We start from the raw sequence: 24,802 nt of genomic DNA, 5'->3' as shown, positions 1-24,802 counted from the left end.
AGGAAAACAGCTTGTATCTCCTGCTACTCAGAAGTGTGCTCTAGGAGCCAGCAACATCAGTTATCACCTTGTAACTCAGAAATGCAGAAATTTCTGGCTTCACAAAGACTTACTGAATTGCAATCTGCAATTTTAACAAAATCCTAAGGTGATTCTATGCACAAGCACACCAGTTTGAAAATCCCTGATTTCTATCACTAATTCTCTATCCTAGCTATCCATTAGAATCACATTATAGAACTTTAAAAAAAAAATGTTGATCACTCCACACTAATTTAGTATGTTAGGATTTGGGCGTTAATATTTTTAAAAAGCATCCCAGGTAATCACAATGGGCAGACATGGGTGAGAATCAAATACTTAATAAAGGGTAAGGAATACAAGAAATGAAGTAGCGCTCAACTGAAGTTGACTCAGAGTCAGATGATGGGAAGATATTATGAGAAACTTAGTTCAGAGGCCTCCTGGGGATCTGACTGGTGGTCATTATGTATACTGGTACCTCTTTCACCATCTAGGATTAATTCTTACATAGTTTAATTACCATTGTAATTTTGGGGCTATAAATCACCCTTTAACAACTGAACGTCCCTAAAATTAAGTATCAGCATTTGGTTACTTCATATTAAAACAGTAAAATTTTCATCTTCAAAATAAAATTAGGTATCATAAAAATTATTACTTGTAAGAGGAATATTAATAACAACTTATTTTAAGCAGAAATCCGAATTATAAAATGTCTAATAAACAGAAAGAAGCCCTATAAATGTCAAATTATCACTGGTCTGCACAAAAAGATAAAGGTTTATATTTTCTACATTTACTGCAGTTCAAGAAATGCTGAATCATATAATTAAACTGCTCATATCTTCACCCCATACCATTTCGATACCCCTGGCCTGGTATCATATTCTGTTTCCAATATAGTAAATTTGACTCAGTCTAAATCATCCCTCTACAAGTTATTAGTCTACCCACTAAAGAAAGATAAATCTAAGTAGCTTAAAATTTTTCAGAAGAAAATTCATTACTCCTCATTTTTCTTTAATCACCAAACCTTATGTGAAGATGCCATTTGGAAAGCTCTATTACAATAAGTAATTTTCAAACCAAGAGCCCCATCACTGTGAAAGATATGAGATTCTTGTACTTAAGCCTTAGGGTAGACTTTAACTCTACCCATCAGTATTTCTAAACTCATCTACTCAGGGGAGGTAAAATGAAGGCCTAATTTGAAGGTTAATTTCATCACAAAGCCCAAATGGCATTTCAAATGTATCTGAAAAAAGTCAAGAAAGAATAAGAGAAACTATTTTACCTGATGGCAGAATTTGGTCTCGTTCTTTTAATGTAATCCATGGCCTCGGAGGAAGCTGCTCCGGATGAACTGGAAAAAAACCATTTTTTTAAAATGTAATTTCCTATATTTCTAAAATCAGTATTATTTATTAATTTATAATGTCAAATCAGCTTCTGTTCTCTCTTCAGCTATAACAGCCCATGTGTGTATGTGCGAAGTCACTTCAGTCCTCCCAATTCTTTGTGACCCCGTGGACTGCAGCCCACCAGGCTCCTCTGTCCATGGGATTCTCCAGGCAAGAACACTGGAGTGGGATACCATGCCCTCCTCCAGGGGACGTTTCTGACCCAGGGACTGAACCACTGTCTCTTATGTCTCCTGCACTGCAGCGGGTTCTTTACCACTAGTGCCACCTGGGAAATCCTTATGGTCTTAAAAATCTAGTACTGAAATATAAGGAAGATTTAAAAGCTGAAGGAAGTTGATGAAGAGTTATGCAGAAAACACGAAACTAACATCTGAAAAGAACATGAAGAAATTCATTAATGGCATTTATACTTTCAACGCATTTATTTTTAAAAGTGCCTATTTAGATCCTTAAGTAAGAGGCTTATGTCTTAATTATACAAGTAAACTACTCAGTCTTGTTCCCAGCGGGAAAATGAAAGCTACGTGAAGTTTCAACACACTGATGAACAAAATTACTCAGATATTTTTAAAACATAAAAAAACAAACATGCATGTATAATTAAAACTACTGAATTTTCTAATAGGGCTTTCATTTCCTAATTTTAATCTTTCTTTTATAATGTTGATACAAAGCCAGAGATTAGAATGGCATTGTACATATAGAAAAAAGGGAAGGCACTGGTTAAACGTTAATTGCTCAGATATGATTGTCAAGATTATGGAACTAAATTCTATCAAACTATCAGATGAAAGAAAATGCACTAAGTTAAGATTTAATTACCTCTTTTTTCCTCTCCCTTTTAAACACAATTGCAATTATAGGACAGTTTGATTCAAGTTTGCAGATTTACCCAGTGAATTAGTGGCTAAGAAATGTATTGCATTTAAGCAGAAACACTCCATCATCACCCAGCCACAGAAATTCTGAACCAAGTATCCAAGATCTTTAAAAAAAAGTGTCATTTTACTAACCGTTTTAGTGTTCCAAAAGTCTAGCTAAAGGGTGTCTCTTTTAGCAGCCATACTGTTCACACAAAGTGAAATGAATGTTATTTTGCATAGTCTGTATCTTGCCAGGAAAGTAATGAAGGTCATCATAAGATAACAAACCATCCAGCTGGTTCAACACACACTGAATCCTGGAAAATAACCATGCCTCCTAGGAGTGCCGTGCCAGAACTATGGCAACTCTCTCTAAAACAGAAGCTCATTATATAAATATAATGGAGAGTAAACAAAGAACTCCTCAGCTGCTGGGATCCTTATTAGCAAATAGTTAAAAACTCAGAAAGCATGAAAATTATCAAAATAAAACAAAGCGATGTCAACATTCTGAGGCTTCCTATATCTTAATACAGCACAATTTAACAGTGTAAATAAAACATATACTATTCCCCCAAAATAACTGAAGAACAAAAACATGGAAAAGATACTGTATCTCCCCAGTAACCAGAAGAAACTTAAAAATGAGATAGCATTTATCTAGGTTGACAAAAAAAAATTTAGTTTAATAATATGGTGAAGGTGGTAAGAAATAGATATTTGTACATACAACTGGTGGGAATACAAACTGGTACAGCTATCTGGATAGACAAATGGGCATCATCTTTTAAAATTTAAAACATTCATGTCCCTGTGACCCAGCAATTCTATTTCTTGGGATCAGCCCTATCTGCTTAAAGCAGCAAACGTATTCATTATGCCAATGTTTATAATAGCATAAGCAGTGGTAAATGTTTATCCATTTCACATTAGTCTATGCCATAGTTTAAAAGAAAAAAGATACATGCATGCTAAAGTGGAAAGGTATGTAAGAAATTCTGCTGGGTGAGGAAAAAGTAGAAAATATATAATAATAAGATATATCTTATTAATAATTAGATAATAATATATTATGGTAGGATATATTTTATTAGAAAAAAATTTAAAACATATATGCAAAGTAATACAATGCAAGAAAATTTCTACTGGTTTAATTTTTATATATAAATGTCTATAAGGATACACACCCAACTTATAAGTGTGCTTACTTACACAGAAGGGACTGGAATTAAAGGCAGTGGTCAAAGGAAATTCTAGTCTTAACCAGAATTTTAATATTTCTTTCAAAGAGAATAATATATTCATCTGTGACATATATTTACTTAACATTGACTCTTTTCAAAGATAAAACTGCATGGCCAATGATCTGACAAAGGATCAGTCAGTTTAGTCGCTCAGTCATATCCGACTCTTTGCGACCCTGTGGACTGCAGCACACCAGGCTTCCCTATCCATCACCAACTCCCGGAGCTTACTCAAACTCCAAAGGATAGGACTATATTTATATTAGCTAACCATTAAATAAAGACTGTTTAATAGCTAAATCTGTATGGGCCTAGCCAAGTACCAGAATGTAGATAAAAATTGAAGACTACTCTCATTATGAACAGAAGAAACACCAGTTAACATCTTTCAACATCATACCTAAAAATGTGATCTAAAACAATTCTCCCACTTTTATCTTGCATACATGCCACACTAAATGCTAGCCAGTCCTGAAGCCATGAGGAATAGACCTGGAGGAGGACTGGGGGAGTGGGTAAGAGAAGTGTGATTTCCCACACCTCACAGTGATCAACAGCACTGGGCCTGGTCTCCCACAGTGAGGGTGCCGGCTGAGCCTGAAGAGCCAACAAAACCCACATGCTAAGCCTAAACAGGGAGCTGCCTGCTGCTGAGGTTTTTAAAAGGTCTTGAGTTTCCTAACACTATTAAAAATATCCAGGACACAAGTGAAATCACTGGTCATACCAAAGACCAGGAAAATCACAATTTATTTGAGAAAAGACTACCAACAGACAATAACACAGAGGTGATTCAGCTGTTGAAATTATCTGACAGAAATTTTAAAGCAGTCAACATAAAACTGCTTCATAAAGTAATTATCAATTCTCTTGAAACAGATGAAAAAATAGAAAACCCCAGTAAAAAAGTGGAAAGTGAAAGCAGCTCAGTTGTGTCAACTCTTTGTGACCCCACGGGTTATACAGTCCATAGAATTCTCCAGGCCAGAATACTGGAGTGGGTAGCCATTCCCGTCTTCAGGGAATTGTCCCAACCCAGGGATCGAACCCAGGTCTCCCACATTGCAGGCAGCTTCTCTACCAGCTGAGCCACCAGGGAAGCCCACAATAGAAGTGGCAGGGCAAAATAATACAGATAACCAAACATAACATTATTGAATTTGAGAACAAATCAAGAGAATTTACTCAATATGAACAATAAAAAGAAAACTGAAAAAAAAAAAAGAACAAAGCTTGAGGAACCTGTGCATTCCTCAAAAGATCTAAGATTCATAAAATCAAAGTTCAGAAAGAAAAGAGACAGAATGTAGACTTAAAAAGTATTCAAAGAGATAATGACTAAAAATCCCCAAATTTAACAAACCACATAAATATACACATTCAAGAAGATGTACAAACTTCAAGTAAAATAAACCCAAAGAAACCCACACCGATCACATCATAATGAAACTGCTAAAGACTAAAGACAAAGAATCTCAAAAACACCAGAAAAATGACATTATCTAAAAGGGAACAATAGGTTTCTTTCTAAAACCATGGTGCCAGAGGAAGTGACACAATATTTTTTCAAGTGCTAAAAGAAAACTGTCAACCTCAAATTCTGTGGCCAACAGAACTTTCCTTCATAAATCAAGGAAAAATAAAGATGTTATCAAAGGAAAACAAAAAGACTTCGTTGCTAGCAGACTGGCCCTTAAAGAATGGCTAAAGGAAGCTCTTAAGACAGAAAGAAAATGTTAACAGTAGAAGAAATGTAACATCAAAATGGAAGGAACAAGGAATGAGTGAAAGGATAAACATAACAGATTAATCTTCTCCGCATGAGCTTCTTATATCGTATCTGACGGCTGAGGCAAAAATTGAAACATCTGTGTGGTACTCAGTGTAAGTAGAGAACATACTAGAGGCAGTTATAGTTTAAAAGTGGAGAAGGCAAAGGGACACAAATAGAAGTAGGGCGTCAATAATTGGCTTAAAATGAGAAGACACTATTATCAACAGACGTTCTAAGTATGTATATTGTGATATCTAAAAAGTCATCATTAAGAAAACTATACAAGACAGTATACTCTAAAGCAGCATAAATAAAACAAGATGGTATCCTAAAAAACATTTAAGTAGCCCATAAGAAACCAAGAAATGATTGATAAAGGAGAAACAAAGGAAACAGACTACAAAAAATAAAACGGCTGATTTCAAGTTCTACATATCAATTCTTACTTTAAATGTAAATGGTCTAATAAATACACAAACTAAATGAGTGGAATCTTGGTCAAACAGATTAAAAAAAAATAACATGTAACTCAAATATGCACAATACAAGAAACTTACTTCAAATACAACAACATAGTGAAGTTGAAATTAACAGGATGTAAATATTAAACAAACAAAAAAGGCAGAGTGATTATATTAATATGAGATAAAGTAGACTTGGGAGTAAAGAAGATACTAGGAACAAAGTCACTCTCTCTCTTTAGTTGCTAAATCATGTCCGACTCTTGCGACCCCATGGACTGTGTAGCCTGCCAGGCTCCTCTCTTTGGGATTCTCCAGGCAAGAACACTGGAGTGGGTTGCCATTTCCTTCTCCAAAGAGGGTCATTACACAGTGATAAAAAGATCACCAAGAAGATGCAGCAATCCTAAGTGTGTATACAACAAACAACACAACTTCAAAATACATGAAGCCAAAACTGACAAAGCTGAAAGAATAGACAAATTCACAACTGTGGTTGGCGATTTCAGCACTATGATGTCAACATGTGGTAAGACTACTAGATAGAAAATTACAAAACAAAACAAACAAAAAGAAGAATTAACCACCAGCAGCAACCAACATGATCTATTTGACATGTATAATATATTCCACTCAACAAACTGCAGAATATATACTTTTTTTAAGCACTCATGGAACATTCACCAAGACAGAAATGAAACAAACCTCAAGAAATTTAAAAGATGTGAAATAATACAGTGTTACCCAACTGATCCCAAACTGGAATGAAACAAAACATTAGTAACAGACAACAGGAAATTAACTAACATATTTCTAAATAATCCATGAATCAAAGAGGAAGACTCGAAGGAACTTTTTAAAGATACATTGAACAGAATGAAAATGAAAGTACAATATATCAAAATGAATGGAATGCAGCTAAAATAGTTCTGAGAGGGAAACTATATACTGTTGCACTATATATTTACACTGAAAAAGAGGAAAGATTTCAAATCAACAAATATACATTTTTACTTCAAACACGAAAAAGAATGAAATAAATCCAAAGTAAGAAGACAGAAGAAACTACTAAGATACAGAAAGATTTAACAAAGAAAAAACAGGAAAAGATACACAAATGGAAATTCTAACCAAAACAGAACTCATGAAGCTATATTTTTTTCTTGTAGCTATATTAATATGAAAGTAATAAGAACAGCATAATGCCAAGTTTCAAATAACCACGGAAGTGAAACCCATGAAAAGATAGCCCTAATATATGTAATTAGAAGTTGTAAGAACTACAAGAAGAAATAAATCTACAAAGTGGGAGATTTTTTATATCATTCTATCAGTAGTAAATAAAAAAGTAATCATTAAGTATATATAACACAGTCAAACAATTAATAAAACTTTAATATACACAGAATGCTGTGCCAAACAACTACAGAATGCACATTCTTTTTAAGTACATATTTAACATTTACAAAAAGTAATTAAGTAAGTGCTGGGTAATATTATACATAACACACTTTAATAATTTAAATGAATCAGAGTATGTTCTTTGAACACAATGGAATTATGCTAGGAATCAATGACAAAAAAAACCTAGAAAAAAAACCCTAAAAATAAAAAACAAACATCTAGGTGACTCATCAAAGAAGAAATAAGAGCTTTTATAAAATATGCTGAACTGAACAATAACAAAAATTATTCAGATTAAAACTTGCAGGATGCAGCTAACAGTCATGGTTAGAGGGAGATTCATTAATGAATACATCAGAGGGGGGAGAAGTCTATCAGTGAATGATTCAGGTGTTACAAAAAGTTAAGGAAAAAGTAGCAAATGAAACCCAAAGAAAGCAAAAGAAAGGAAAAAATAAAGATAAAAAATTACTGTGAAAAAAATTTTATAGTAGAATGACCAGCAAAGCTAAAAATTGGTTCTTTTGTTAAAGAAAATATAGATACATCCCTGGACAAGACTATTTATGAAATAATTAGAGGCAACACAAACAACTATATCTGGAATGGAAAAGAGATATCATGATACATTAAATGGACATGAAAACATCATAAAAGATATTGATATCTGAACAACTGTATGTTAACAAATTTGTAGATTCAGATAAAACATGCAAATTACCAAAAAACAAAACTTTCAGAATGACAGAAAGAGAAATGGAAAATCAGAACAGCACTATAGTTATTAAAGAACTTAAATCAGTAATTCAAACTTCCTACAAAGAAACCTCAGGCTCAGATGTATTCTACCAACTATTTAAGAAAGAAAATCAACCTTAAATAAACTCATCCAAATAAAAGAAATGAGGAAATGAATCCCCATTAACTTTCATGAGGCCAGTATAACCTTTATATCAAAACTTGACAAGAAAAATCATTGGCCAGTCTCACTCAAACACACAAAAAGTCCTAAGTAAAATATTAGCAAATGGAAACAGAAATATATAAAAAGGATAATAATATATTACAATCTACTTTGGCTTATCCCAGAAATACAAAGGTGGTAATATGGAAAGCCATCAATGCAATTATCAAATTAAAAGAATAAAGGACAAAAATTATATATTCACCTAAGTAGAAAAAAGCATTTGAATAACTCAATATTTATTCATATTAAAAAATAAGAGACTCTCCTAGCAAACTAGGACCAGAAAAAAATTTCCTTACTCTCATTAAAGTTATCTATATAAAAACCACAGTAAACATCATACTTAATTGTAAATTATTAAAAGCTAATAAATTATGAAATTAGATAATAATGTCCATTATCATTACTTTTAGTTAGCATTTTACTGGTCTTAGGAAATGTAATAAAGTAAGAAAAAGAACAAAAGATATAACAATTAGAAAAAATAAAGTATTACTTGCAGATGATATGACTGCATAAATTGACATTAAAATGCAGTAGGATTAAAAAGAGCTGAGCAAACTGGTTGAATAAGTATTTAGCAAGTGTTCAGCAAGATGGCCAATATCAATACATATACATACGAACCTCAGCTGTACTCCACAAATCAGCAGTATCCATTAGGATAAATAAATTTTCAAAAAGCCACCAAGTATGGATCTGAAGAATGTCACTTTAAGAAGCAATGTGTGCCATTCCGTCGTCACAGTGGTGGAGCTGGTAGGTGTGCACAGGCCAAAGAGTGGGGCTAGACAGAAGGTCAGCACTAGACACAGTGCTGAATTTTTATTGCACATGCTCAAAAATGCAGAGAGTAATGCAGAATGGAAATGATTCAATATAGATTCTCTGGCCATTAGGCACAATCAGGTGAACAAAGCCCACAAGATGCAATGCAGGGCTTACAGAGCTCATGGTCGGATCAACCCATACATGAGCTCTCCTTGATGCACTGATATGATCCTTACTGAAAACAAACATTCCTTGAAAAGAAAGTTATGACCAACCTAGACAACATATTAAAAAGCAGAGACATTACTTTGCCAACAAAGGTCCATCTAGTCAAAGCAATGGTTTTTCCAGTAGTCATGTATGGATGTGAGAGTTGGACTATAAGAAAGATGAGTGCCGAAGAATTGATGCTTTTGAACTGTGGTGATGGAGAAGACTCTTGAGAGTCCCTTGGGCTGCAAAGAGATCCAACCAGCCCATCCTAATGGAGATCAGTACTGAGTGTTCATTGGAAGGACTGATGTTGAAGCTGAAACTCCAATATTTTGGCCACCTGATGAGAAGGGCTGACTCATTGGAAAAGACCCTGATGCTGGGAAAGATTGAAAGCGGGAGAAGAAGGGCACAACAGAGGATGATATAGTTGGATGGCATCACCAACTCAATGGAGATGAATCTGAGTAGACTCCAGGAGTTGGTGATGGACAGGGAGGCCAGGCATGCTGTGGTGCATGGGGTCACAAAGAGTAGGACACGACTGAGTTGAACTGAAAATGAACATTGTTCCTAAACCAAAAGAGGAGATTGCACAGAAGAAAAAGATATCTTAAAAGAAACTGAAGAAACAAAAACTTATGGTCGGGGGCAGGGGAGGCTGCAAAAAATAAATGCAAATAAAAGTGAAAATCAAGGCAAATTGGAAGTGGTCAAACAGGAGATGGCAAGAGTGAACGTCAACATTTTAGAAATTAGCAAACTAAAATGGACTGGAATGGGTGAATTTAACTCAGATGACCATTATATATACTAAGAATCCCTTAGAAGAATTGGAGTAGCCACCATAGTCAGCAAGAGTCCGAAAAGGAGTACTTGGATGCAATCTCAAAAACAACAGAAGGACCTCTCTTCATTTCCAAGGCAAACTATTCAGTATCACAGTAATCCGAGTCTATGCCCAAACCAGTAATGCTGAAGAAGCTGAAGTTGAATGGTTCTATGAAGACCTAGAAGCCCTTCTAGAAAAACACCACAAAAAGATGTCCTTTTCATTATAGGGGACTGGAATGCAAAAGTAGGAAGTCAAGAAACACCTGGAGTAACAGGCAAATTTGGCCTTGGAGTACGGAATGAAGCAGCACAAAGGCTAATAGAGTTCTGCCAAGAGAACACAGTGGTCATAGCAAACACCCTCTTCCAACACAAGAGAAAACTCCACACATGGACATCACCAGATGGTCAATACCAAAATCAGACTGATTATATTCTTTGCAGCCAAAGATGGAGAAGCTCTATAGAGTCAGGAAAAACAAGACCAGGAGCTGACTGTGGCTAAGACCATGAACTCCTTATTGCCAAATTCAGACTTAAATTGAAGAAAGTAGGGAAAACCAATAGACCATTCAGGTATGACCTAAATCAAATCCTTTATGATTATAAAGTGGAAGTGAGAAACAGATTCAAGGGATTAGATCTGATAGAGTGCCTGATGAACTATGGACGGAGATTCAGGACATTGTACAGGAGATAGGGATTAAGACCATCCCCAAGAAAAAGAAACTCAAAAAAGTAAAATGGCTGTATGAGGAGGCCTTACAAATAGCGGTGAAAAGAAGAGAAGTGAAAAGCAAAGGAGAAAAGGAAAGATATACCCATTTGAATGCCGAGTTCCAAAGAATAGCAAGAAGAGAGAAGAAAGCCTTCCTCAGTGATCAATGCAAAGAAATAGAGGAAAACAACAGAATGGGAAAGATTAGAGATCTCTTCAAGAAAATTAGAGATACCAAGGGAACATTTCATGCAAAGAAGGGCTCAATAAAGGACAGAAATGGTATGGACCTAACAGAAGATATTAAGAAGAGATGGCAAGAATACATAGAAGAACTATAGAAATAAGATCTTCACGACCCAGATAACCACAATGGTGTGATCACTCACCTAGAGACACACATACTGGAATGCGAAGTCAAGTAGACCTTAGGAAGCATCACTATGAACAAAGCTAGTGGAGGTGATGGAATTCCAGTTGAGCTATTTCAAATCCTAAAAGATGATGCTATGAAAGTGCTGCACTCAATATGCCAGCAAATTTGGAAAACTCAGCAGTGCCCACAGGACTGGAAAAGGTCAGTTTTCATTCCAATCCCTAAGAAAGGCAATGCCAAAGAAGGCCCAAACTACCACAAAATTGTACTCATGTCACACACTAAAAAAGTAATGCTCAAAATTCTCCAAGGCAGGCTTCAACAGTACGTGAACCATGAACTTCCAGATGTTCAAGCTGGTTTTAGAAAAGGCAGAGGAACCAGAGATCAAACTGCCAACATCTGTTGGATTATCAAAAAAGCAAAAGACTTACAGAAAAATATCTACTTCTGCTTTACTGACTATGCCAAAGCCTTTGACTGTGTGCATCACAACAGACTATGGAAAATTCTGAAAGAGATGGGAATACCAGACCACCTGACCTGCCTCCTAAGAAATCTGTACGTAGGTCAGGAACCAACAGTTAGAAGTGGACATGGAACAACAGACTGGTTCCAAATTGGAAAAGGAGTACACCAAGGCTGTATATTGTCACCCAGCTTATTTAACTTATATGCAGAGTCCATCATGAGAAACGCTGGGCTGGATGAAGCACAAGCTAGAATCAAGATTGCCAGAAGAAATATCAATAACCTCAGATATGCAGATGACATCACCCTTATGACAGAAAGCAAAGAAGAACTAAAGCACGTCTTTATGAAAGTGAAAGAGGAGAGTGAAAAAGTTGGCTTAAAACTCAACATTCAGAAAACTAAGATCATGGCATCTGGGCCCATCACATCATGACAAATAGATGAGCAAACAGTGACAGATTTTATTTTTGAGGGCTCCAAAATCACTGCAGATGGTGGACTGCAGCCATGAAATTAAAAGACCCTTACTCAATGGAAGAAAAGTTATGACCAACTAAGATAGCAAAATAAAAAGCAGAGACATTCCTTTGCCAAAAAGGTCTGTCCTGTCAAGGCTGTGGTTTTTCCAGTAGTCATGTATGGATGTGAGAGTTTGACTACAAAGAAAGATGAGTGCCGAAGAATTGATGCTTTTGAACTGTGGTGTTGGAGAAGACTCGAGAGTCCCTTGGACTGCAAGGAGATCCAACCAGCCCATCCTAACGGAGATCAGTCCTGAATATTCATCGGAAGGAACTGATACTGAAGCTGAAGCTCCAATACTTTGGTCACCTGATGCAAAGGGCTGACTCATGTGAAAAGACCCTGATGCTGAGAAAGAGTGAAAGTGGAAGGAGAAGAGGACGACAGAGGATGAGATGGTTGGATGGCATCACCGACTCAATGGACATGAGTTTGAGTAAACTCCAGGAGCTGGTGATGGACAGGGAGGCCTGGTTTGCTGCAGTCCATCGGGTCGCAAAGAATAAGACACGACTAAGTGACTGAACTAAACTGAAAAGTTAAAAAAAAAGAAAAAGAAGAAAATGCAGTATTGCAAATATACTGATTCTTTCCAAAGCAACCTACAGTAGATTCTTGAACAAAACAGGGGTAGGGTAGTAACCCTGACCCCTGCACAGTCAAAACTTCACATAATACCTTACAGCCCTTCGTATCCTCTGTTCCACATCACAGATTCAACCAAATTTAGATCCTATAGTACTATTCACTGAAAAGAAATCTGCATCTAAGTGGACCTGTGCAGCTCAAACCTGTGTTACTCAACAGTCCACTGCATCCCCAATAAAAATCCCTACACTTACACTTGGGTGAGTGGAGAAATTTGAAAGGCTGTTTCTAGCAATTTTAATGAAAATATAAGGCAAAATAAGCATGGGGCCAAAATAAGCCAAGACTTTATAATCAAATCAAGAGGGAAGACTTACTCTACTGCATCTTAAAACATTTTACAAAGCTACCATAAATAACTTTATATTGCCATAAAGACTAACAGAAGATAACAAAATACAGAGGTTCTAGAAATAGATCCATACAAACATTGATAGTTCATGACAAAAGGACACAAGAAAGTAATGAAAGGACGGCCTTTTCAATAAATGGCTATGAGTTAATTTAATATACAAATGGAAAAGCTATAAAAATTGAATCCTGTGTTACACAAACATCAATTCCAGGAGGATTACAGCTCTAAATGTTGCAAATGAAAAACAGAGCTTTTAGGTAATAACACAGGAGGAAACATCCATGAGCTTGAGGTAGGGAAAAATTCTTAAGAGGACACAAAAGCAGTATCATACTAAAAAGATCAATAAAGTTGTATGTTAAACTTTTGCTGTTCATCAACAGACAAACTAAGAGAATGAAAAAGCAATAAGAGCATGGGCAAAGATACTTGCAACATATGTAGCAACTAACAGCTTATATCTAAAACACAAGAAAAACTCTTTAGAAATCACACACACACACCACATATGCCATATGGCTGGGTCAATAGGCTATATTCATACAGACAATACAGATACTACTTCAAAAGAAAAAAATAACAAACACATGCTTTGTATACAACATAAATGGCCACATATTCTTCTTACTAAAAGGACTTCTTTAATAAATTTGATGTCTCCATCAAGCAGCTTTGTCTTTGTAGACAAAAAAATTTTAAATAACATTAATTTGATTTCCCCTTATTGTAAATCTTACTATTTTAAAAAAATTTGCATATGTAGATGGGTGTCTTCCATGACAGAATTAAAAAAGAGTACTGCAAAAAAACTATGATGACGGCCTCTATGCTTGAATCTAGATTTCTCGAGCAGTGTTTCAGGATTCTGTATTTCAGAAAGGCATTATTTCAAGAAAAACACCTGAATTTAGCAGCATCTCCATTATTTTACCTGTATTTTGTTTAAGCAAAAAAAAAAAAAAATTAAGTCAAAATACTTAAAAGCTTTCTTATATTAAAGATTTTTCATTTGGAATACAACTATATTAATCAGATAAATGTGATGTGCTTAATTAAAATCTTGCTGGCATAATTTCCACAAAGGTGAGTGAATCAAACAAATAATTTCATTCATGAAAAATGTGCACCACCTGGGGGTTCCGAGCATTCTGCATCCAATTCAAACTGATAACTATGTATCTTTGTGGTTAAGAGTAAGAAGATCTTGGGTTCACAGCTTTGACATCAGCCAGCCACCTATTTAAGTCAATTACTTTATTCTCTTGATCTCAGAATGCCAGTAAAAATTCCTATCTCCTAGATTCCTTAAAAGATTTGACAAGATAGCATAACTAATGCTCCTAATATATTGCCTGGTAAATATAAAGTACTGAGTAAAGAGCATTATAGTTTTAAAACCTGATCAGATGTTTTTAAGCAACATGGGATACTTAGTTAACAATAATATCTGTAGAGTTTACTGCTTTGTAATTAACATTTACCTGCAAGATTGTCAAGCATGAAGTTCAGTAGCTTTCGGGTTCCATCTGGGTCCTGGTATAAATTGAGAATATCCTGTGATAAAGGATTGCCTAAACAAAAGAAAAATAAAATCTGTTAAGAGTTACAACTGGAAGACAAAACAAACATACACGATAAAACAAAACACCAATTTTTTAAAGTGAATTTTACTGTACTCAGTCTGTTAAATAAATTGAAAGAAGTCATATGAATTAAATACTCTGCCTGTAAATCCTGGTGTGACTTCATTTCCTCAAAGTTCCTAATTAAAGAATAGAATCTACCTTTCTAAGAAAAAAGTAAATTCAGTGAGAATAAAGTTTGTATAAGATAAAACAAAAAATACTCTGGTAAGATAGTCATAAAGAAAAACTTCAAAAGATCCCTTTCAGATTTCACTGTTTATTCTGCATATCTATAATTTGGGTATGTCAAAATCACACATATACATACACACACACACACATATACATATTAATCTTGGTCAATTCTGAAGTAATATCACAAAAATTGGCACTCTGAAGTAACCCCATAAGTTCCACATGTATCTTTGAAGACAATATTCTAAATGAAAGAAAAACAGCCTTTGTGTGAGAAAGAATGAGTGATACTATAGAAAAGGAGGGTCTTCCTAGTTAGAATATTTATATTACACATGGAGAAAAGGAAGATCCTTCAAGTGAAAAGAAAACTTATCATTACCAAGATGAGTTAGTGAAATATAGAAGGAAATAAGAATTTTTTTAATGACAGTGATCATTGGAATGGTCATTGGATATTAGAATACTAAAAACAAAACTAGCTACTGTTAACAGCCTAAATGTTTTCTTAAGAAATAAAGACAGCATTTGTTAAGACAAGCATAAAAAAATAGTAACCAGATTTGAAAAAACAAAAAGTGTACAACTTCCAGAAATGAAGGTTCTAACTATTAAAACAAACAAAATCTTTAATACAACACACACCAACACAAGTATCTAAAATTAAATGACACTGACCAGGATGAAGTGATTAGAAAGAATGTGGAGAACCTGGAACTCTCAAAAGTTGCAGGATCCTGGTGGAAGTGTAAAACAATACAACCATGGTGAAAACCTGGTTAGCTGTTTCCAACTGACTTTTAAGTGGGAAAGGAAACTTCCTGGATTGATAGAAATGTTCTACATCTTGAGCTAGGTAGTGGTTACACAGATGGGTGTTTTTGTCACAATTAGCCAAGCAGCATCCTTAAGTATTTAGGTATTTTACTATATGTAATTGGGCTTCCCCGGTGGCTCAGTGCTAAAGAATTCACCTGCAATGCAGGAGATGCAAGTTCAATCCCTAGGTTGGGAAGATCCCCTGGAGGAGGGTATAGCTACCCACTCCAGTATTCTTGCCTGGAGTATCCCATGGACAGAAGAGCCTGGCCAGCTATGGTCCACAGGGTCACAGAGTTGGACACAACTGAAGCAACTGAGTGTGCACGCAAACACGTAATCATAACTAATTACTGGGGCGTGGGGACCATGAATGAGGGACTTTCCTGGGAGTCCAGTAGTTCAGAATCCACACTTCCACTGCAGGGGCACAGGTTAGATTCCTGGCTGGGGAACTAAGATCCCACATGCTGTGTGGGGCTGCCCTAGTACGTTAGTTGCTCAGTTGTGTCCAGTTCTTTGCGACCCCAGGGACTATGGCACACCAGGCTGCTCCATCCACGGAATTCTCCAGGCAGTAACACTGGAGCTGGTTGTCATTCCCTTCTACAGGGGATCCTTCTGACCCAGGGACTGAACCCAGGTCTCCTGCACTGAAGGTTGGTTCTTTACCATCTAAGCCACCAGGGAAGCCCCCAAAACAACAAAAACAAAACAAAACAAGACACCATGAATGAGTTGAAGTTGCTCAGTCGTGTCTGACTCTTTGCAACCCCATGGGCCTACCACGCTCCTCCATCCATGGGAATTTCCAGGCAAGAGTACTGGAGTGGGTAGCCATTTCCTTCTCCAGAGATGAATGAGTTAGGTAGTAGAATATAGCAGCTGAAAAGAAAACAAATGAACAGGAAAACTATATCCAAAGAAATTACCCAGAATGCACCACTGAGCATCAAAAAGATGTAAACATAAGACAACAAAAATATGGGACTTAGAACAAGAAATCTTAATGTACAATAAATTGGAGCTCTAGAGAGAGCAGTACTTTGTTTTCTGCTCCAATATGTAAAGAGATTGGAAGCTGACTCTTGCTGAGAGTTAAGAGACGTCTTCCTGGAGGAGAGGGAGGAAGTTATAATGTCTTAAAGTTGTAGGTGCCCAAGATCAAGGAAACATCTGGAGCAAATAGCAGACTAACCAAAAGGTTTAAAAGAAAAAGCTTGGAAATAAAATGTAAATATGGGCTCTGAAAAGCTCTGACATATTCCTGGGACTCCAGAAGGTAATATGTATATGGAGACCTATGCACATGTTTAGGAAAGAGCCTAAAAACAGCCTAAGCGCTCACCTCTGTCTGACCTTGAGGTTAAGCAATGAAAGAAGTGAAGGGCATGGCAGAATTATAAACTTCCTGGCTGATTACTGGTTGTTTGCCCCCAAACACACACTGAGCCACTTGGGCAAGAGTGGGAGACTTGCTGGTTACAGGCACTTATCAAAATCTCTGGCCAAGCATTAGCTGACCATAAACTGAATAAAGACTTCAATGGCCACACATGATAGGGCATACAAAATTAGTTCTGAGAAGTCACTAAAGCAACAAACAACACACACAAGCAGCAGCAGCAACAGACAATCCCAGGAAGGGGAAAGAGTCTAATTTCAAAGTTGCCACATTATTTTAAACGTCCAATTCTTAACAAAAGAACCTACAAAACACACAAAGAAACAAGAGAGTGTGTCCAAACACAGGGAAGAGACCTATCAATACAAACTGTCCCTAAGAACAATAAAAACTGTACCGAAGGATTTACTAGAAAAGACTTTGAAATCTACTATTTTAATATGCTTAAAGAGCTGAAGAAAACATGCCTAAAGAATTAAAGTATGATAATAACATCTCACCAAATAAAGAATATCAAAAAATAAACAGAAATTATAAAAGGAATAAAATAGAAATTATAAAACTTTTAAAAAAAATCACTAGAAGGGCTCAAGAGCAGTACCGGACGGGCATAAGAAAAGATCTGTGACCTTGAAGAGAAGTTATCTAAAATTACACAGTCTGAGGAAAAGAAAGAAAAAAGAATGAAAAAAATTAACAGAGCTCAGAGATCTATCAGACAACAAGTATACCAACTTATACAAAATGAGAATCCCAGAAGAGGAGAGAAAAGAACAGGAAAAAAACTTTAAGAAATAATGGTCAAAAGCATCCCAAATTTAATGAAAAACATTAACAGAAGAAGTCAAATAAACTCCAAGTAAAATAAAATGTAAGAGAGGCCCTGGACAAATTATAATACACTGTGCAAAGTCAAAGAATCTAAGATAGAAGTGACACATGGTGTACAGAGCCTCAAAATAAGATTAACATCTGATTTCTCATCAGAAACTATAGAAGCCGAAAGGCAGTAGAATTACACATCCTGAGTACTAAAGGAAAAATAAAAAGAACTATAACCAGGAATTCTATATCCAGCAAAAACATCCTTCAAAAATAAAGGGGACAGTAAGATATTCCCAAATAAACAAAACCTGAGTTTCTCACTAACATACTAACCCCTCAGGAAATACTAAACAGATTCTGTTAGCTGAACTGAAAGAAAACAGAACAGTAACTTGAATCCATATGAAAATCAGAGCACCAGTAAAGGTATTCCACACACTAACATATAAAAGACAGTAAATTTAATTTTCTAACTTTTCCCCTCCTATCTAATATAAGAGATAACTGTACACAGCAATAATTACAAATCTATGTTGACAGGCACACAACTTAAAAAAATATTTGTAATGATAGCAGCATAAAAGAGAAGTGAATGGAGATACAGATGCAATGTTTGTTTATATTACTCAAATTAAATTGCTACTAATCCAAATTAAATTACTGTAAACCAAGATGTTAATGGTAATCCTTAAGGTAATCACTAAGAAAATAACTCAAAATAATACAGCAAAAGAAACAAGGGAATTAAATTGGTATTGGAAAATATCCATCTAGCACAAAGAAGGCATTAATTGAGGAACAGTGGAACAAAAAGAACATAACACATACAGAAAACAAATAGCAAAATAACTGACATGAATCCTACTTTATCAGCAAACACATTAGATACAAGTGGATTAAACTCAGATTAAAAAGCAGAGAACTGCAGAATGACTAATAAAACAAGACTTATATGCTGTCTAGAAAAGGCACACTATAAAGACAAAGATAGACTGGAAGTAATCTTTTACAGAAGGAGATACACCCTATAAACAGTAACCAAGAGAACACAAGTGGCTACACTGAGACAAGGATAATCCCAATGTCTTGTACTAATGAAAAACTGAATTCGTAGTTAAAAACTTTTCAACAAAAAAAATTTCAGGCCCATATATTTTTACTGGAAAATTCATCCCATAAGGTAAGGAAGCAATAATACAAATGGAAACTATTCAACATGTCTGAGTAACACTTTTCCATTCAATTTACAAAGTCAGCAGTATCCTGGTATCAAGCCAGACAAAAGCATTGCAAAAAATATACTACAGAATGTCTTACTATCATAAATGTATACATCTTCAACAAAATACTAGCAATGCATTATTTCAAAAATATATTAAAAACAGAACACATTATGGTCAAGTGGTATTTAAAATGGGACAAGAAGGTAAGTTCTATTTATTGATAGAAGGCTGATTATTACTGAAAAACCACCAATGTAATTCAGCAAATAAAGAAAAAAGTCATGATCATCTCAACACTTGCAGAGAAAGTATTTGACTGAATTCAACTTGTACTAATGACAAAAATCCTCAGCAAAAGTGAAGTCATAGAAAAGTGAAAAGTGAAAGTCATGTCCAGCTCTTTACCACCCCATGGACCCTACAGTCCGTGGAATTCTCCAGGCCAGAATACTGCAGTGAGTAGCCTTTCCCTTCTCCAGAGGATCTTTCCAGCCCAGGGATCAAACCCAGGCCTCCTGCATTGCAGGCAGATTCTTGACCAGTTGAGCCACAAGGAAAACCCAAAGTAACAGAAGGGGAATTTACTTAACCTGAAAAAGCATCTACCAGAAAACCTGCAGCTACTAATAACATAATTCACCACGAAAGACTGAACACTGTTTCTCCCTAAGATTGAGAGCGCAGCAAGGGTGTTGCAGTGTCACCATTCCTATTTAACACTGTCCCTGGCAGTGCGATAAAGCAAGAAAAAAACAGAGAAAGAAAGAAATGGAAGATCTGTATTCACAGAGTAAAAGGTTGTAAAAGTTCCTAGAAGTAATAAGTTTACAAATGTTTCAAGGGACAAGGTCAGTATACATTTAAATAAACTGCATTTTAATTCTATAAAATATCAGTGAATAACTGGACATTTAAAAGGCAACACCATTTACAATAACATCAAATAAACAGCAAACCCAGCAAAAATACATAAATCTAGCAAAATATTTGCAAGATCTGCATGCTGAAAACTACAAAACATTGAAGGAATAAAGAAAACTTGCATAAATGAAGAGGTACACAGTATTCATAGATTGGAAGACTAAATATTAAGTGTCAAGATTAAGATATTTATTCTTCCTCCAAACTGATCTACATATTCAATACAATTCTAATAAAAATTCCAGCATGATATTTTGCAAAAATTATAAGCTGATTCTAAAACTTACATGGAAATGCAAAGCATTTAGATGTGTCAATGCAATTTTGAAAAATAGCTACAGAGAACTCATACTATTTAATCTCAGAGCTTATCATAAAGCTACAGTATTTTGGTATTTGCATAGATCAGTGGACAGGATAATATATCTAACAGTAGATCCACACATCTTTGGGTCTAATAAGCTTTGTCAAAGTTGCAAGAAAACTCATGTAGAAAGTATAACCTTGTCAATGAACAGCTGGAATGACTGGGTGTGCATATGCAAACGAACAAACTTTGCACCATATACACAAAAATTAACTCAAAACAAACCACAGACCTATATGTTAAACCTAACTATAAAATTTCTAAAAGAAAATCTTCACGTACTTGGATAAGGCAAATAATACATCTTAGGTATGACACCCAATACAATCCATCGATGAAAACAAGTGATAAACAGGACTTCAGTGAAATGGAAAATTGCTTTTTAAAGTTTCTAATCGAGAAAATAAACATACAAGCGATAGACTAGAGAAAACATCTGTAAAACATACTTTAAAAAGGACTTGAATCCAGAACATTAAATGAACTCTCAAAATCTCAGTGATTAGAAAATATCAATTAGGCAAAAGTTGCCATAATTACTCATCAGAGAAATGACAAATTTAAACCACAATGAGATATTACTATATCCTACTAGGATGAAAAAAAAATAGAACATACTGATAATACCAAAAAGTGCTGACAAGAAGGCACGGCCAAATAAAACCCTCTCATACATTTGGCAGGAATACAAAATGAAAAATCCACTATGCTCCATTATCAGCCAGATAAACAGTCTGGCAGTTTCTTATGAGGTTTAACATACATTTACCATACCACCTGGCAGTTACACTCCTATCTATTTACCCAAGGAAAAGAGAAACTTACTTCACACAGAAATCTATACAAATGTTTACAGTGCCTTTATCCCTAATCAACCATAACTGGAAACAATCCAAATGTCCTTCAACTTGTGAACAAATAAAATTTAGCAGTATATCCACACAGTCAGTTACTACTCAGCAAGAGAATGCACTATCAAAATACACAACACTGATGAACCTCAAATACATGAAGCTAAATGAAAGAATCCTGACTCAGAAGTTTACACACTATGTTTCCATACATGACATTTCTGGAAAAGTACTTGCCAAGGGCTGATAGTAGGAGAAGGTGTTGACTTCAACGAACACAAATGAATTCTGGAGGATAACAGAACAATCTTATCTCTCAACTGTACTGGTGGTTATGCAACTGCATACATCTGTTAACGTTTACCAAGTGTGAATGTCTGTCAACAGAGGTCATTTTCACTCCATGCAAATAGTTTAGTAAAAAGTTGACAAAAATTTAATTTTTTCAAAAATATATTCAAGATACAATTTCAAGAGTGACCACTAAGAATCCAGAAATAAAACGTACAAATCTCAAACCGACAGAAGTATACAGGTTGAGGAATGAAGAAGGGGGAGGGAGGGAATTTGTTTTTAGAAAGGCAAAAAGAGAAAAATCACACAAAGAATGGGATCAAAAAGTAGGAGGGCAACAATACAAGAATATCAACAACTGGAATAGAGTTAAGGCAACTGGTCTGAACTCACACAGTAAAAACAAAAGAAGTCAGACTAGATTAAGAACAAAGACCAATTATATACTATTTGTAAGAGACATCTAAGCATAAGTACACAGAAAGACTGAAAGTAAACAAATGAAAAAAGACACATTCAAACAATTTCCAAAAGAAAATCTGCATAGCTATTATATTAGATAACAAAGACTATAAGATAAAAATACGCATAGCTATTATATTAGACAACAAAGACTATAAGATAAAAATACTAACAAAAGGCTCACAACCTAATATCAGGTTTAATTTACCTGAAGGTAGACAATACTTTGGCCACCTGATGTGAACAACCAACTCACTGGAAAAGACCCTGATGCTGGGAAAGATTGAAGGCAAAAGGAGAAGACAGAGATAGAGAATGAGGTGGCTGGATAGCATCACTGATTCAATGGATATGAATTTGAGCAAACTCTGGAAAATAGTGAGAAAGAGGGAAAGCTGGCATGCTACAGTCTATGGGGTCGTAAAAAGTCAGACACGACTTAACAACTGAACAACAAGAGAAATATACAGGCATAGATGGTATACCTAACAAAATAATCTCAAAGGCTATAAAGCAAAGGCTGACAAAACTACATGGGGAAATTGAACAAATCCAGAATTTAAATGGAAATGTTAGCATATACAACTTAAAATATTCAAAAAGCAAACAGCCAAAAATTTATAAAGATACAGAAAATCTGAGGAACACCAACAAATTTGATGTAATGTAGAAATACATATAGATGCTTACCTAACAATTAGAGAAACAATACTCTTATCAGATACAGTAAAACATTTATAAAAATTGATCACATACAAGGCCACAAAGCAAGAATAGATGTAAAAGAACTGATTCATACAGGCTACCTTAACTGCCTATAATGCAATTAAGTTTAAAGCTAACAATAAAAGAAAGCTAATCTAAAGTCACACATCCATGGAAATTTTAAATAACTGAGGAGTCAAAGAAGATATGATAACCTATATTAATAATAAAGCTTCCCAGGCAGCGTAAATGGTAAAGGACCTTCCTGCCAATGCAGGGGACATGAGAGACACAGGTTCAATCCCTGAGTTGGAAAGACCCCCTGGAGGAGGGCATAGCTACTCACTCCAGTATCCTTGCCTGGAGAATCCCATGGACAGTGGAGCCTGCAGCACTACAGTCCATAGGGTCACAAAGAGTTGGACACAACTGAAGAGACTTGGCAGGCACACATAATAATAATACTTAGGCCAAAACAATGAGTATGTTTCATATCAAAATCATGGGATGCCAGAAAACTGCCCTGTAAATTTACAGTCTTGACAAAAAAAAGTTATGATCTTAAATACTTTTATTTATTTTCAAAGAAGGAAATCTAAGTATGAATAAGCCATATATCCAACTTACAAAGGAAAAAAAGTGTAATATTGATAAATGGAACAACAGAATAAAGAAAAACAGAAACAAACGAGTTTTTAAAAAATAAAAGGCAACACTGATTCACTGAAAAGAACATAACTGACAAACCCCTGGGGAAATAAATTAGAAAAAAAGGCACAAATAATCTTACTAATGAAGAAAGGGGTAATATAGACAGAGCTTAAAAATATATCCAGAGAATATCATGAACACTTCCATGCAAACAAATCTGATAACTTTAAAAAGCTAAAAAATGTCAATATTACAGATATGGTCCAGCAAAACTGACTCATGAACAATTAGGACAACTTGACAGTTCTTATAACCAGAAATACATTGAGGTGATGGTGTTTTACCAGGCAATGATAGTTTTATAGCCTTGTTCCACAAAAATTTCAAGAAATGGATTAATTGCATACTATCCAAACTCTTTGAGAAAATTAAATAAGAACAGTAAAATACAGGTCTATCTTATTCATCAACATACAAGAAAAATCTCTTAAAAAATTGTTGGGAAAAGCAGTCCATCAGTGTCCCTGTGTTTCCTTCCTCATTCTTCGAGAGTGTAACTGATTCTGAGGTTTATCTGTCTCATGATACGGAGCGGGTTCTGTAGCTAAATAGGCAACTATTAATAAATAGGTCAAGGCAGCCAGAGTACTAAGTCCATGTAACTCTTTGCACCTCTGGGGAAGCAGGACTAGATTTATGTAGTTAGCTATAATATTTGTTGCTTGCTTGCAAAGTGCTGGACCTTTGGACTTGGATTACTCAACTGCAATGCAAACTGTGTGTACACAACGTGTGTCTGGGCCCATCTGGTAGCTTGAATGATAATGTTCTTTGTCTCTGACCCAAGAGTCTCATGTCTTCTACCACTATCCATGAAACAATAATTGGCTAACTTAGCTTTTTCAAACTACCATATAACTGAACTCATTTCACATGCTAGCAAGGTCATGCTCAAATCCTTCAAGCTAGGCTTCAACAGTACGTGAACCATGAATTTCCAGATGTATCATCTTGATTTAGAAAAGGCAGAGGAACCAGAGATCAAATTACCAACATTCCTAGAAAATGCAAGGGAATGCCAAAAAAAATCTACTTCTGTTTCACTGAGTACACTAAAATCTTTGTGTGGATCACAAGAAACTGTGGAAAACTTGTAAAGACATGGGAATACCACCACCTCACCTGTCTCCTGAGAAACCTGTATACAGGACAAGAAGCAAAAGTTAGAACCAGACATGAAACAACAGACTGGTTCAAAATTAGGGAAGGAGTATGTCAAGGTTGTATATTGTCATCCTGCTTATTTAACTTATATGCAGAGTACTTCATGGGAAATGTCGGGCTAGAAGACTCACAAGCTGGAAGCAAGATTGCTCAGAGAAATATC

At 35.4% G+C, this 24,802-nt stretch overlaps 1 protein-coding gene across 5 annotated transcripts in view; it reads right to left on the bottom strand.

The window, feature by feature from the left end:
* The window catches only part of CNOT6L (CCR4-NOT transcription complex subunit 6 like), a 113,080-nt gene that overhangs the window by 33,156 nt on the left and 55,122 nt on the right, over positions 1-24,802 (bottom strand). For all 5 annotated transcript variants that reach the window (XM_070458261.1, XM_020894694.2, XM_070458259.1 and 2 more), the window contains 2 exons: positions 14,554-14,643; positions 1,319-1,387 (listed from right to left, as the gene is read on the bottom strand). In XM_070458261.1, the coding sequence (XP_070314362.1) occupies positions 1,319-1,387; positions 14,554-14,643 (159 nt within the window). The remainder of the gene's footprint in view (positions 1-1,318; positions 1,388-14,553; positions 14,644-24,802) is intronic.

Source organism: Odocoileus virginianus, chromosome 29 (genome assembly GCF_023699985.2).
Source record: "Odocoileus virginianus isolate 20LAN1187 ecotype Illinois chromosome 29, Ovbor_1.2, whole genome shotgun sequence".
In the NCBI taxonomy this organism is placed as follows: domain Eukaryota; kingdom Metazoa; phylum Chordata; class Mammalia; order Artiodactyla; family Cervidae; genus Odocoileus; species Odocoileus virginianus.
Note: the sequence above shows the minus strand (reverse complement) of the source record. Positions and strands in the feature narration are given on the sequence as shown.